The sequence below is a fragment of the Cydia amplana genome, chromosome 25 (assembly GCF_948474715.1).
Source record: "Cydia amplana chromosome 25, ilCydAmpl1.1, whole genome shotgun sequence".
NCBI lineage: Eukaryota > Metazoa > Arthropoda > Insecta > Lepidoptera > Tortricidae > Cydia > Cydia amplana.
Window position 1 is genome coordinate 1,908,376 of NC_086093.1, and position 16,562 is coordinate 1,924,937.

At 34.2% G+C, this 16,562-nt stretch overlaps 1 protein-coding gene across 1 annotated transcript; it reads left to right on the forward strand.

The window, feature by feature from the left end:
• Positions 1-2,832: 2,832 nt before the first annotated feature.
• On the forward strand, positions 2,833-16,212 carry LOC134659533 (pyrimidodiazepine synthase-like). Its single transcript, XM_063515198.1, has 6 exons — positions 2,833-3,040; positions 12,591-12,761; positions 13,762-13,928; positions 14,377-14,479; positions 15,098-15,231; positions 16,057-16,212. The coding sequence occupies exons 1-6, from the start codon at positions 3,013-3,015 to the stop codon at positions 16,174-16,176; spliced, it is 723 nt and encodes a 240-aa protein (XP_063371268.1). The 5' UTR covers positions 2,833-3,012; the 3' UTR covers positions 16,177-16,212.
• The last annotated feature ends 350 nt before the right edge of the window (positions 16,213-16,562 follow it).

The window sequence follows — 16,562 nt, forward strand, 5'->3', positions numbered from 1 at the left end:
AATTTAATACTTATGGCCAACAAGTAGAATGAATTGTTTTTTATTAGCTTACTCCCACTACTTAAATCATTGAAGCTTACATTTTGAAAACATATAGTCGCAGGCAGAGGCTTGTATTGAATATAATGTTCGTATCAACTGACAATGATCTTGTAAATGTATGGTCGTCATCATACATGTTGAAGTCCGTTTTATTTAATTACCAAAGTAAAAATAAACTTTTTTTTATAGCGCCAAGTGCCATAAGGTACCTTTTGCCGTGGAACGTCACATATTATTATAATAGCTAATATTTAGCTTTCTAGCATATAAACACAGCCACTAAGCTAAACAATAAACTACAATAAATCAATAAACTTAGATTACCAGTTACCAAAATTGGTAATAAACGCCTGCCACGAAAAAACAACCATGTTAATAGCAATATGAAAAAAACTTCCATGTTTTTTTATAATTATTTGCGTACTTACAAGGTCAACCACTTAATATAAATCGTTCCAATAGCAGCGATAACACAGAAATTAGGTATATCGGTTCTAAACTTTGTTTAAAGAGCAGAATTTAACTTGTAATTCTTGTTTCCAAGTTTATTTTGATTTCTTCAAAAGAAAAATTCGATAATTTGCTGTCATGATCATGTCAAGTGGACAGATTTTGTTGCCATGTAAAATTTATAGCAATCTACTAAATTGGAACAGGGAACAATTATAGTGTGTCAAAGTCAAAGGTCTGTTTGATTTCAAACATAGACAGAGAGAATCATACTATCTTTGTCTTACACTAGTACTAACAGCCAAAAGAAAAGGATGAGTATAGTTTTTTTGTTCCTTTTTACTGACAAGATTTGGTTGACCCAGTATATTAAAATTGATATTTTATACTTGGTCAACCAAATCTTGTCAGTAAAAAAGGCGCGTAATTCAAATTTTCTATAGAACGATATCCCTTCGCGCCTACATTTTTCAAATTTGCCGCCTTTTTCTACTGACAAGATTTGGTTGACCATCTATACTTACTAATTTCTTCAAAAACTTACGAACTGATTTTTGAGAGGTGAAAATATACTTGGTCAACCAGATCTTGACAGTAGAAAAAGGCGGCAAATTTGAAAAATGTAGGCGCGAAGGGATATCGTTCCATAGAAAATTTGAATTTCGCGCCTTTTTTTACTGTCAAGATTTGGTTGACCAGCTATATATAGTCCGTCAACCAAATCTTGTCAGTAGCAATGTAAAGCAAACTAAAGTAGGGCAACACTCAAAGAGCAGTATTGCGCTAAGAAAAGCAGCAATGTACATCGAACCAAAAGATTTTTTTTTCCGCTGAGCGCGCCCTGCGTACGTCAATTCAAATTGTCACTCGCGGTTTATTGAAAAAATTTGAAACATGGACGGACAATTTAAAAGCGATGTTAAAACAATGTTAATCAAAATGATGAACAAATTTGAACTATCGTAGTGCTTATATTCTCTTTGTTCCCTATCTATGTCTTATAAGTTTACTAAAATAAAATCATATCAAAATGCAGATAATTAGATAGTGCATATATTTGTTATTTACAATATAATATGCCACTTGTTAATGTAAATTAGTGTACTCTTCTGGATGAATATGACATACCTGTGTAATTTTTTTGATTGGTATAGGTATATTGTACAATAGGATTACATATTAAAAATAAAACAACTGATATTTGGGTGTTTATTTAATTTAAAGGTAAATAAGATAAGGGTCACTTTAGCTTACACTATAATTCAGGTCATTAATTGAAAAAATATAATGAAGTTACCAATGTTACCGGGTCACTTCAACCAAGCATAATACTCTGTAGTATTGTATTCTATTACATCTTTGTAAATAGTCACAACTGATTGCTGAAAATATTAGACATGTGGGCCTATGGACGGTTTCCAGGACACAATTTATGGTCTTGTTGGATAGATTTAGGCATACGTTTTAATTTTATTTATGCCTTTTAACCCTAAAACAAAAAAACTGAACATAATCTTAAAAGTTCGAAAGAGTTCTTCCAGTATGTACTTGTCATAACCTCAATTTTTAGTCATGTTTACCATCAACGAGCATGATTGTACATTGTAGGCCCCTTAGCTTTGCTCATTCTTATTTAATGTATTGGTAATGTATTTAATGGTGACAGCAGAAATATCTCTTGAAACAGAAACGATTCAGAATGAAAACCAAATGAAAACAAATAAGGTGACGGCTGTCATTCACGATCCCATCACGATCCACATTCCACAGATAAAACACAGATGACACGCATTTTGGAATTATTCGAACACAGTGTTGCTAACCCGCGATTTTTCAAATTTGCCGCCTTTTACTACTGACAAGATTTGGTTGACGGACTTTAATACATTTATCTTTAACTTTTTTTAACCCTGTCGAAACATAAATACAAATCTACTAGTTTTATTCATGTGCTACAATTTTCTCCGAAGTAGTAGGATTCTATAAAGCTGGCAGCACCTAATTTGCGTTTTGATATTGCACTGAATGTGACTTAAGTAATATTTATGTACGGAACTACTGTGTTTTTAACAACAAATTGTATTCGGAAATGCCGATAAATCAGGGATTACTATATAAATAATTCAACAAACGAAAAAGGATTGAGATTAATAATTCGTTTCAATCTTTTCATTGGAATATTTTATTATTTGTAGTATAAGGTGGCTCTAATAATGTAAATAATGTAAAAGGTTAAATAAGAATTAAACATCGAAAAGTCAATAAAACACATAAAACATTAATCACAAGTGGCCTTCTCTAAAGGCAGTCCAACTAAATTAAAATGTAATCCTACACTCTGCAATCAAATGAATGTTTTGACGTATCCAATTTGGTAGCATATAACGTAATCGGGTCAACCATGATGTCATATCATTAGCTTAATTTTAAAAGTGACGTACCATTTCTACACGAAATTCGGTAGACCGAGCACCTATTTATTGTATTTAGTTATTTTTGTTCGTCTAATAGTGTTTAAAAATGTCGTACTTTCAATCGAGATACACCGGTAAGTGAGTTTTTTATTCGTTTTGTGTATTCTTACGTGAAGGTTAAATAACCAATTGTTTTCTTGTTTATTTAGGTGATTACCGGTTGTCATGGTTATTAAATGTGTTTAATCAATTACTTAATGCAAATATTTAACAAGAAATGTGATAATTTAACCTAATATTTGCATTTGTATTGCAGATTAATTTTATTTACTTACGCATTTTTTAAAAATATTTATGACTTTTTGAGACTACCTTCAAATATCGTGTATTTTTTTTCAAAAATAAATACGACACGTAATAAAATAAATACCTAAAGTCATAGTTACTCTTTTTTATTGATTAATTATTTAATTATATTAACATGTAGGTAGTGCATTAAAAAAAACAAGTGCATAATGCCCGTATTTATTATTTATTCTGTTTTCTGTTATTACCATGAAACGAACCAGCTGTAAAAGGGTGACGTCACCATAGATGACGTTCGTTGATATCAAAAAGTTGTACCTACCGACCTATACATTGTTCACCATATCACAATGGATTAAGGTTCATAATCGTAAACAGATCTTCGATTGTTTTGAATTAAAAATATTTAGGTACAATCCTAGAATTGGTACCTACACAATTTTTTCTACTGTAGATTTATTTTTTCATGCGAAAACAATGTCTGTAGGTATTGTATTTTTTTTAATTAACAATAAAATATATGCAGATTATGTAAAATACTAGCATATCCCTTACACCATTAAAAATCAAGTTTAGTGTAATACCTACTTAAACGGGCAGGTAGTTCACATCGATAAACGGCACAGTGTAGAAGTGACGTAACCGAAGAAACGCGAAAACTCCTTGACCTGAAACGTATTTGGTTTGTTTATGTTACTAGGTAACTGCATGCCCCAGTGCAGTCGTTAAACCGTTTCTAGCGCAAAGCTCTTGATTCAAGAGACGAGGGACTTAAGGCTCTTGAGAAATTTGTTTGAGCAATATATATTTTTAATGCATGCTAAAATGAGTTGATCAGTTTGACTGTATTTTTTTCCTAAATACTTAAAGACAAACATTTCGACAAAAATAAAACACGATTACTAGGTGTTTAACATTTATAATAAGTACACAATTAACGAATGTTTAATCTTAATCGTTGCAGGAGGTCTTTGGAGGTTTATTATAAATACTGGAAGGCACTTTAGTTTGTTAATACATTATTTATTATTTAATTCACAAACACAACATTTCATGACGGCTTTTGGAAGTAGAGTAATTGACATTCTCAAGTTTGAATTAAACATCATTCAAACTTGAGGTTCTGTATTCAAATTAAATGTGTCAAGCCAGTGTCGATTGCATATACACCCTCTACATACCAACACACCCCCTCAATCGACTCTGCTTGAAGCATTAATTTACAGCGCTATTCTTTAGTTAAGACAATATTCCAATAAATAATTTCATATAAGTACAATAACCAGAAAAGAACATAACACATCCTGTATATTTCCCTCATATTACATCACCCTGTATATTTCCCACATATTACATCACCCTGTATATTTCCCACATATTACATACATGTAATCCCCATTCAACAAATACATTACAGTAAATTCTCATTCAACAAGATAAGTACTCAAATATTCCTCCACTCGATACGTCACCACAAATTATCTATAATAAACGTTTTATTCTTCCACTCTTTAATAAATCCTTTATTCTCCTGCTCGACTCATCAACAATAATCCTCTTCTATATTTCCTTTATACTCCCACTCGATTCTTCCATACTAATCATATTATATAAAATAAAATCTTTATTCACCGACTCAACTCTTCAACATCACTAATAATCTATACCTAATAACAATTCTAATACCAATTATAAAATATTAAAATACAGACTTAGAAACAAAAAAAAAACTCAAGGATATTTATCAGAAACGATGTAAAATGTACCTATTAAAGAGAATGTTACTCTTCTTCTTTTTATTTTTTTTGTGATGGATGAGGTTAAATAATGATTCAGTTACACTTTCTACACTTACACCCCCTTAAGTGAATCATTATTAAGCACCCCCTCAATTTTGAATACATTTTGTTTCTAGAATCCTTGATCCTCAAGTTTTCTTTCAATAAGTACATATTTCTGTATTATAATATAAAAGTTTACACACCCTATAAAAAAAACTTACATACTACGATATAATATAAAAGAAAAACCCCGACATTTATTCAAAATAGTTATTAACGTTCACTTTAGCCCGCACTTATACTACATTGTCTACACTCAATAGCTCACATTATCACTAAAACACTAATCTTCGTTGACATTTTTCAAATTTTACAGCTGGTAAACTTTTCGTTAGTATATCAGCCAGCTGTGATCCAGTTGGACAGTATTTTACTGTAATCTGATTCTCGTCGATTTTCTCCTTTAGATAATAGTATTTTACGTCTATATGTTTGCTTCTTTTTCCCATGATTCCTTTCTTCATAAGCCAAATCGCAGACTGATTATCCACTCTCATCTCAACTTCGAGTTTTTCTTTGGTTATCTCATAGATCAGATCCCTTACGAACAGTAGTTCCTTACAACATTCTGCTGCTGCTATAAATTCTGCTTCTGTACTGCTTAATGCGACTACTGATTGTTTTCTTGAGCTCCATGCCACTGGTCCACCATTCAGCCAAATCACAAAACCAGAAGTGCTGCGTCTAGTGTCTGGATCTCCCGCAAAATCCGAATCACAATAACCCCTGAGAACTTTATCATCTTTACTAAAGTGAATCCCTTTTTCTGCTGAACCTTTAAGGAATCGCAAAATTGTTTTAGCATTGTTTAAATCATTTAAATTTGGAGAATTTTGATGCCTCGAACAATAACCTACGTGAAAACTAATGTCTGGTCGCGTTTTATTCGAGAGATATAACAATGACCCTATCATCTCGCGGTAAAGCTCATGAGACTTTGTATCAACTTTAACAGATGGATGTTCTTCTATCATAATCGTTGGGCATTTACATTCTTTTGCATTTTCAAGATTAAATTTTTTTATGATTTTCTCACTATATGTCTTCTGAAAAATTTTAATCCCCTTCTTATCTTGCTTTATATCCAAACCTATATAATTAGTTACTTCATCTAAAATTCTTAGTTCGAAGGATTTTTGAATTGTATCTATTATATGCAATAGATCTTCTTCTCTTTCTCCGAGTACTAATCCGTCATCGACATATACTGCAAGGATAATTTTCCTTTCACCTTCCATGACAAAGATGCATTGATCAAGTTTCATTTGTTTAAAACCCATCTTTGTTAAGAACTCTGTAAACTTGATATTCCACATTAGTGGAGCTTGTTTTAAACCATACAAGCTCTTGTTTAGTTTGCATACTTTGCCTTCTTTGTCACTGTAGCCTTTAGGCACCTTCATATATATACATTCCTTCAAGTCTCCATGTAAAAAGGCCGTTTTCACATCAAACTGCTTCATCTTTAGACCTTTCGCTGCCGCAATTGATAATAGAATTCTTAAAGAAGTAGTATTGACTACCGGACTATATGTCTCATCATAATCTATTTTGTACTTTTGTTGAAAGCCCCTTGCAACTAGTCTGGCTTTATACCTACCATCAGACTTGACAGTAAAAATCCACTTGCTAGTAACTAATTTCCTTCCTTTTGCTTCTTGTTCATCCACAAATGACCACGTCTTATTTTCTTCAAGTGATTTAATTTCTTCTTCTATAGCTTGTTTCCATTTGTCCTTTTCTTTTGATTCTATTGCCTCCTCGTAGGTCAACATCGATGCTTCAGTGTCATAATTCATTAAATAATCTTTATATCTATCGGGTAGTCTACGTTCTCTGGCAGGCTGAACTCTTCTATTTTCATTATTATCACTATCATTATTTCGATTACGATTACTTTCAACTCGATTTTCAACTAGTTCAGTATCAACAGGTTCTTCATTTCCATCATAGTATTCTTCATTACTTTCTTCTTCTTCTACTTCTCGGTTTGTTTCACTTTCATTTATTTCAACTTCATTTGTTTCATTTTTTATTTGTTTCATTGCCATTTGTTTCGAATTCATTTGTTTCTACTTCATTTGTTTCATCTTCATTTGTTCCACCTTCAATTGTTCCACCTTCAATTGTTTCACCTTCAATTGTTTCACCTTCATTTGTTTCGTCTTCATTTGTTTCGTCTTCACTTGTTTCACTACTCAATCTTCTCAAATGAATATCGCCTTCTCGAACACTCTCCATATTTCTACTACTCATTCTTTTTCTTAACATTTCACCTTCTCGACCTTCATTATTGTTGACTCTACCACCTTGATTTTCTTCCTGTCTATTAACTTCTTTATTTCGTGTTGTGCCTTCCCTAACCGTCTCTTCATTCTCTTCGAATATCTTCCAAAGACCTCTAATGCTTTCATCATTTTCTTCATTTAGATATATACCTTGCTCGTCTTCATTTATTCTTACATCCCTGGCTCTTACAATTGTTTTCGTTTCACCCACCCATATTTTGTAACCATTTCTGATATAGCCAATCAGAATTCCTTTATTACATCTAACTTCTAACTTTCGTACACCTGAGTTTATTTTATAATAGGCTGTTGAACCAAATCTTCTTATATGCGATACATTTGGTTTGAAGCCAAACCACATCTCAGCTGGAGTTTTGTCTTTACCTTCGGTGGGGCTTCTATTTATTAGGAAGCTGGCAGTTGTAAGTGCTTCGCCCCATAGATAGTTTGGAACACGGCCATCGAATATTAATGCTCTAGTTCTTTCTAACAGGGTTCTATTCAGTCTCTCCGCTTTTCCATTCAGTTGCGGCGTGTAGGGTATTGTTAGATCTAGAATTATTCCTTTAGAGTTGCACCAAGACATTAGATTATTGTTCGAGTATTCGCGTCCATTATCGCATCTTATTTTTTTCACTTTTGAATTGAAATGATTTTCCGCTAAAGTCACAAACTGTTTTATTTTGTCAAAGGCTTCACTTTTAAAAGTAATTAAATAAACGACACAAAAATGTGTAAAGTCATCTAGGAAAGTAATAAAATATTTTTTGTTATCCCAAGTGGGAGTTTCTATTGGACCGCAAACATCCGTATGAATTATTTCCAAAGGGAATTTAGCTTGAATTCTATTGTTTTTGAAAGGTTTTCTAGTCATTTTCGCTTTGACACATATTTCACAAAAATGTTCTTGATTTGCCCCCCCAATTTTAATACCGTTTACCAATTTAGCTAGACGCGGCACATCCGATACGTGACCGAGCCGGCGATGCCAGATATCGACATTCTCGGAGAACAATACCTCTCGAACGATATTTGCAGAAAATTCTGTTTCATAGAGACCGTTTCTAGTTTTATAACCAGTAAGAATAATATTATTATGTTTCTTTACAGATACCTTATTTCCAGCGAAGAGTACAGATGCACCGTGATCAGTGATTGAACTTACAGATATCAGGTTTCTAGAAATTGCAGGAACATATAGTACATCTTCCAGTTCAAAACCATTTGTGTTGACTGTACCTATTGCTTGAGCGACGAGGTTCTCTGCATTGGCACATCTTATATCTACATTTATATTTTCTGTGGAATTTATGATATCATCACATTCAAAACATGTGGGAAGAAGCACCTGAATCAATTATAGCTCTAGTACTAGTCGTGTGTTTTATTTGTTCACTCACCAGGCTGAACGTACGGCAAAATCTTTCAATGTGTCCCTTCCTATTACATTTCCTGCATATTTTTGTAGAAAAACATTCACTGGAAGTGTGTCCACTTTTATTGCAAATGGTGCACTTTTAATTAAAGCAGAATCTCGCAATATGACCTGGCTGATTACAGTTAAAACACTTCTTTTCATTACTTTTCATGGCCTCTTCTGTTTGTGGATGTATTTCTGAGGGACTACTATCAAATAGCTTAAGTTCTTTTTGAATACGTTCAATGAGAGTATGTATGGTTTGATCAGATTTTGGAGTTACCTCCCATACAGTTCTAAAGAAATTTAAATTAGCTGGTAAGATTGTTAAAATATTTTGTATAAGCATGTCATCATTTATTTTATTTGTGGTAGACTGTAGTTCGAAACACATATTTTGAAGTTTGCTAATATCCTGAAGTATATCTCCGCTGAATTTATAGTTGTAGAATTCAATTACCTTTAGGTGGCTGTCTTTTTCCACTTTGTAATTAAAGACAACATCTAACTTATCGAAGATATCCTTTGTAGTTGAGCAATTAATAACATAATGTAAGATATTCTCATCTATTGATTTTAAAATAAAATATTTAGCCTTTGCGGCTTTACCTTTATCTTCGCTGTCTTCTCCAACTCCTTTGGCGTCCAGAAATAATTTTGCTAATTTACGCCACGTAGGATAGGAGGAATTTAAATTCAATTTGTTTAGGCAATCCATATTTTCCATCATTTAAAATTACGAACGGTATACTGAAACGTCAGACTGGTTGCTAGCCTTATTTTGTAAACAACTCCGTTGCTAGGCTTATCTTCTGAAATATTTGTGTACGAAAGCGACGAAAGCTGAATCGTTTTCCTGAAACACTAAAATTAAAGTCCGTCAACCAAATCTTGTCAGTAGTAAAAGGCGGCAAATTTGAAAAATCGCGGGTTAGCAACACTGTGTTCAAATAATTCCAAAACGCGTGTCATCTGTGTTTTATCTGTGGAATGTGGATCGTGAATGACAGCCGTCACCTTATTTGTTTTCATTTGGTTTTCATTCTGAATCGTTTCTGTTTCAAGAGATATTTCTGCTGTCACCATTAAATACCAATACATTCAATAAGAATAAGCAAAGCTAAGGGGCCTACAATGTACAATCATGCTCGTTGATGGTAAACATTACTGAAACAAACAAACAAGTACTGGAAGAACTCTTTCGAACTTTTAAGATTGTGTTCAGTTTTTTTGTTTTAGGGTTAAAAGGCATAAATAAAATTAAAACGTATGCCTAAATCTATCCAACAAGACCATAAATTGTGTCCTGGAAACCGTCCATAGGCCCACATGTCTAATATTTTCAGCAATCGGTTGTGACTATTTACAAAGGTAAACCTTTTAAACAGTATTAAGAGCCTTGATTATATCGCCGTTCTTTCGCAATATCTACCTAATCCATACATGTTTGTTGCAGGATTCAATCTTGCCCAATATAAGGCGTTCGTAGTAGGTAGTATCTCTTCAGACAATACTTACCTATGGCGGTTTATGTACGTGTACAACGCAACCAAGTCGAAAAGTGACCCTTATCTTATTTACCTTTAAATTAAATAAACACCCAAATATCAGTTGTTTTATTTTTAATATGTATATTGTACAATATATACCAATCAAAAAAAATACACAGGTATGTCATATTCATCCAGAACAGTACACTAATTTACATTATCAAGTGGCATATTATATTATAAATAACAAATATATGCACTATCTAATTATCTGCATTTTGATATGATTTTATTTTAGTAAACTTAGAAGACATAGATAGGGAACAAATAGAATATAAGCACTACGATAGAGAGTTGTTTTTGATATCTTCAAATTTGTTCATCATTTTGATTAACATTGTTTTAACATCGCTTTTAAATTGTCCGTCCATGTTTTAATTTTTTTCAATAAACCGCGAGTGACAATTTGAATTGACGTACGCAGGGCGCGCTCAGCGGAAAAAAAAACTGTTGGTTCGATGTACATTGCTGCTTTTCTTAGCGCAATACTGCTCTTTGAGTGTTGCCCTACTTCAGTTTGCTTTACATTGCTACTGACAAGATTTGGTTGACGGACTATACTTATTTTACTTTATCTTGTGGGCTCCATAACCTCTTAATCGTTGCAGGAGGTCTTTGGAGGTTTATTATAAATACTGGAAGGCACTTTAGTTTGTTAATACATTATTTATTATTTAATTCACAAACACAACATTTCATGACGGCTTTTGGAAGTAGAGTAATTGACATTCTCAAGTTTGAATTAAACATCATTCAAACTTGAGCTTCTGTATTCAAATTAAATGTGTCAAGCCAGTGTCGATTGCATATACACCCTCTACATACCAACATTTAATAATAATTATGTATGAGGTTTCCCCTAACTTTACACCTGCCATTTAAACAAATCGTCCTTTATCTTTATACACAAACAAGCGTAAAATTTTCGTTAAAAGACTTTGATTTGGTCATCTTTCTCGTCTTTTAGTTATGTTAAATGTTGTCAGGACCTTGTAAGTATAGGTCTTACGTCATTCTATACAGTTATGCTTGAGGCCGCCACACCACTGTTTTAATGTGGAGCTTGATAGCAAGGGACTGGAACTGCGTTTGTAATGTTAAAGTAAATTTTTATAAGTTCTCTCTCATCGTGTTTACGTTTTACGTAGATCCATTAAAACAAGTAGAGTGCCTACTTTTTAAGTAGTGTTAAGTAGGTATCTTATCTCGCCGTGGCACTAATTGTATGGATGTAAAGAGTAGACACTCATTACATTAAAAGATAATCAATATGTGCCTCAAAAGAGGTTTTGCTGTAAATACTATCTATAAATAAAATATGTACTATAATACTATAAATCATTATAGTCCCGGGGAAGTAAATGATTATATAATAGAGAGGGGCGTGCGGTAAAACCCGATAAGTCGTGCAAATGGGTTTTTGAAATTAGAACTGTATGTGACGTGCGTAGACGCCGTAGAGTTCTTATAAGTGACAAAATATCTAGACATCGAGTTTGACCGCTCACCCCTCGATAGAATCTGAAGAGTAGCGACGGACTCTTAAACGCGAGGTGCAAAAAAACTAGTCTCGTGTATCACATACAACTATAAAACATATTATAAAACGTGTATGTAGATAATACTAGCTTACGGTAACCGCACATCAAGTGCACTGCATTACGAAATTTATGACACTCGAATGTATTTCCAGTTCTCGACCCATTTAGCGGACTATCCGCACAATTTCGACATCAGTGTTTAGTTCAATGGTTTATTAGACTTGTTTACTGATGTCGGTTATGATTATGAGTAGAATAACTCAATAAATAGTAGAATAAGGTTCCGTAATCGGACTTTTGTAGCACGGTTAGTGAGTCAAACACAAAACTACTTATGTTCGCGTCTTTCCTGTAGACATACACAAAAGTTAAGGGTTATTTAGGTTAATTTTATTATTTAACCCTTATCCCCATAAGCCGTATGATAAAATCATTACCTACATTCCCATCATAAGCTGTTAAATAAAATATAAATGACACGGGATTTTCGAACAATTCAAACGTAGTGTTACTAACCCGCGAATTTTCAAATTTGCCGCCTTTTTCTACTGACAAGATTTGCTTGACCAACTTATTATATAGTTGGTCAAACCAACTTGTCAGTAAATAAGAACAAAAATAACTATACCCCTCTTTTTCTTTAAGGTGCTAGTACTAGTGTAAGACACAGACAGTATGATTCTCTCTGTCTATGTTTGAAATGAGACAGTCTTAAACTATATTTCCATTTGTATTTCCCAGGTTCAAGCCCACCCCCGCCTTTAGGCGACAAGCTGCGCCTCTACCATGTAGACATGAACCCATACGGGCACAGAGTCCTTCTCATTCTGGAGGCTAAGAGGACTAAATACGAGGTTTACAAGCTGGATCCACTGAGGCTGCCTGATTGGTTCCGAACTGCTAACCCTAGATGTAAGTAGTATCCTACTATGAGTCGACTATGCTAAGTTTTCATGTCCTACGTCAAGTATGGAGTTTATAGGGACATGTATGCGTTACTGCCAAGTATGTGTAAAGTTAGCGTGGTCAGAGTTTAAAATTATTTCTTTATATTATTGCAAAAATCTTAATAAATCCTAGATTAGTTATCCGTCGACGTTGCAAGGTTTTCATTCTAAAAAAAAAACATTATAAAGCATACTTGCTAAAAATTACATTAATACTTAGTAACGACGTTGTTAGAGTAGTTCTAGCTGATTCACTTTTATGATTGAAAAATTGTATTGCTTTTTTGAAACAACTTATGTTTTTCTGCGTGTACGCAAATAATATTGACCCTAGGCAGCCAGATCCTTAATTATTAAATTATAACAAAAATCTAATTTAATTTTTGTTGTTGATACTTCGAAAGATCAAACCTTCAAGAAAAGAGCATACTCCCATCTTTAATACCTCAACTTGCAATCCCTCTGGTTTTAGAGGTGTCCATAGACGACAGTAACTGCTTACCATCAGGAGATTCGTCTACTCGTTTGCCTCCTATATAAAATAATATTTTTCACCACACCAGCTTGGAAAGGCTTACACTTCAAAAACTGATAGCAAAGTTGCATTTTATTCACATGTGAGGCAAAGTAATCAAAAGCAAATTTTGAGTTGTTTTCTTATGTATGCTGGTAGAATTGACTTTTAAATGATGATTTTGGATGATAAATATTTAATAGCATACATTTGGATTTGATTTGGTTTGATTTTGTTTGATATTTTACATTTAATATTTGCTTCGGGTTGGTGTGGTGAAAATTTTTGTGTTTCACTCGGGGGCAAATTTTGTTTAACCCTCGTGCTTTGACAGCCTCCCAACGCTCAAGATTCCATTTTTCGAATCTTTCGCTTGCTCGGGTATCAATAGTAGCACGAGCGGTTAAACAACAACTTTGCCCCTTGTAAAACAAATAACTATATATTTCAGTGAAAATACCTGTGCTGGAAATCCCAACGGATCAAGGAGACAAGTTCCTGTTCGAGAGTGTGGTGATATGTGACTACTTGGACGAGAAGTACGGACGGGGGCAGTTGCATTCCCGGGACCCGTACGTGAAGGCGCAGGACAGACTGCTGATCGAGAGGTTTAATGAGGTAATATTTTGCAGTTTTTCAGGCTCTGGATTTGCCTTTATTAAAAAAAATGTTTGAAGGCAGCTGTATTCCGTACAAAAATTTATCGGAGGTGCGCAATCGGGATATTACTGATTTGGCACATCAGTGGCGGTAGCACGGTCGCATTTTTACCACTTGTCACCATGCCTGTCACGTTCTAACAAGTGTGTAAGTGCGAAAGTGACGGGCATTGTGACAGACGATAAAAATGGCACCATGCTGCGCCCACAGGTCTATTTACCGGACATATATACCTAATGTTGGAAAATGTTGCCCTCTATATGGTAGGTAGGCTTGAGTAGCTTAGATAGTAGCGAAGTGAACAGGTACAAAGAGGTGATCCAGAGTCGTTCGTATTTCGTCAGAGGTAATGATTTTTTTAACTACATTGGGAATATTTCTAAAGTTAAATGTCTTTATTTTTCAGCTTATAAAAGGCAGCTTAGAGTGCTTCGACACAAACTTCACCTACGGCAGTGAACAGATCGTGCAAACCTTGGATATCTTTGAAAAAGAACTCACTTCGAGAGGTATGATAACTATATTTTTGGTTCTTAACTATAGGTAGTTATACACATTTATGAAATTCTTCTGTTCTTATTAGGTATGTTTTTGAATTGAGACACTGCAAGCTCGCTTTACCTGGTTTGGTAACACAGAAAGTTACTCTGTGGGTATTAACTAACTTAAGTTTCCGTAGGTTCAAAGAGCGGAGTTTTTGAAAAATCGTACTGTTTTTTTAGACAAATACGGTTGCCTAAAATTTAATTACCAACTTAATTAGCGTAATTTGAGGAGGAGTCCATTCGAATCCAGATTTTTTGACTTTCGGTCGATAGAAAAAAATTACGAACACAGATCTAAAATACACTTTAAAAATTTGTAATAATTTATGCACAACACCTAAAAATGTGAAAAATGTCTAAATATTGTGTCTATGTCTACTAAATTCTAAAAATTGCTTCAGTCATAGTGGGAGAACAACACGAACCTACGGGGCCTTAAGTTCCACGAACTGGAAGCACACGCAATTCGTACAAAATGTATGAGAAGTCAAAAACCTCCTCTGGCATTTTTTATACATACCTGCGACTCAATGGACTCCTCAATTTCTGATGATGGAAACGTTATTTTTAAAACTGTTTCAGGTACAAATTATTTCGGTGGAGACCGGCCCGGTATGCTAGACTACATGATCTGGCCGTGGGTGGAGCGCCTGTATCTACTGCGATGCATCAACGAGAAAAAGTTCGACGAGAAACGAACGCTGTTCCCCAACTTTGTGAGTACAATCCATACTAATAATTACATTATAAATGCGAAAGTGTGTCTGTCTGTCTGTCTTTCTGTCGGTCTGTTACCTCTTCACGCTTAAACCACTGAACGGATTTTGTTTGAATTTGGCATAGAGATACTTTGAGTCCCGGGAAAGGACATAGGATAGGATTTATGTCGGAAGTCATCCCTAAGAAGGGTGAAAAGGGGGGTGGAAATGAGAAAATTAATGAATTGCCTGTTGATTGGTGTAAGCAATGCTCAAATTGAAGGATTGCTATTACGTTTTATCCAGGCGCTATTCTTACTCTAGCTGATGTTACTGATTCCACGCAGACGAAGTCGCGGCAAGAACTAATATTATATAATCTGTGGTCGCGGGCAAAAGCTAGTACAAGCATAAAGGTGACGTTTTACGGGAAAAGGTACCGTATGGCGGCTGGCGCTTACGTCGCATGCGGACCACAAAGAGCGTTATTTATCAGTTATCACCGTCTGTCAAATTTACCAAGCCTTTGATAAGGCTGCGTTTCCACCAGAGATGTGCGAGGATGCGTAGCGAGAGATGTATGTATGTATGTATAAACTCTTTATTGTACAAAACACAAATTTATGGCACAGGATAGGCAGTACAAAGGCGAACTTATACCTTTAAGGGATGTGTTTGTTACGAGTAATAATCAATAGAAAATTGCTGACTAGAACTGCGAAATAAAGTGATTGGTTCTTAATAAATATATCCCTCGCAGCGCAACCTCGCACATCTCTGGTGTAAACGCAGCGTAACACCTACTGAAAAGCATACCTTCATTATAACCATTTTTTTTTTCAGGCCGATTGGGGCGACCAAATGCAGTTAGATGAAGTGGTGAAAAAACATGCCAACTCTCCAGCCGAGTATTTCGATTACTACAAGCACGCTAGGACACATTCGATGGGATATTATCTTTAAGAAAATAAACTTCAAAGCATAGAGAAAGACACGAACATTTCACTATATCCTCCTATAGTTCGTTTTTTTTAGCATTAGAAATAAGGTAAACAATCATGACGTGTTTTTTTATTGAAAAACACGTTTTAAAAATGTATAATGGCAAATATGTAACAATTATGAATCTAATATGATCATTTATATTCTTCTGCTTTCATAAGTAATAGTTACTGATTTTTAAAAACCGTTTTTCAATTAAAAGACATGTCAAGATCGCTTACCTTCCTTCTAATGCTAAAAAAAACGAACTATAAGGCCCGGCCATACAAACGGAACATCCAAAAATTGCCACTGAAATTTGAACCTAAATTGTAGGAAATACAATTTGAAAATTGAACGAAACATAG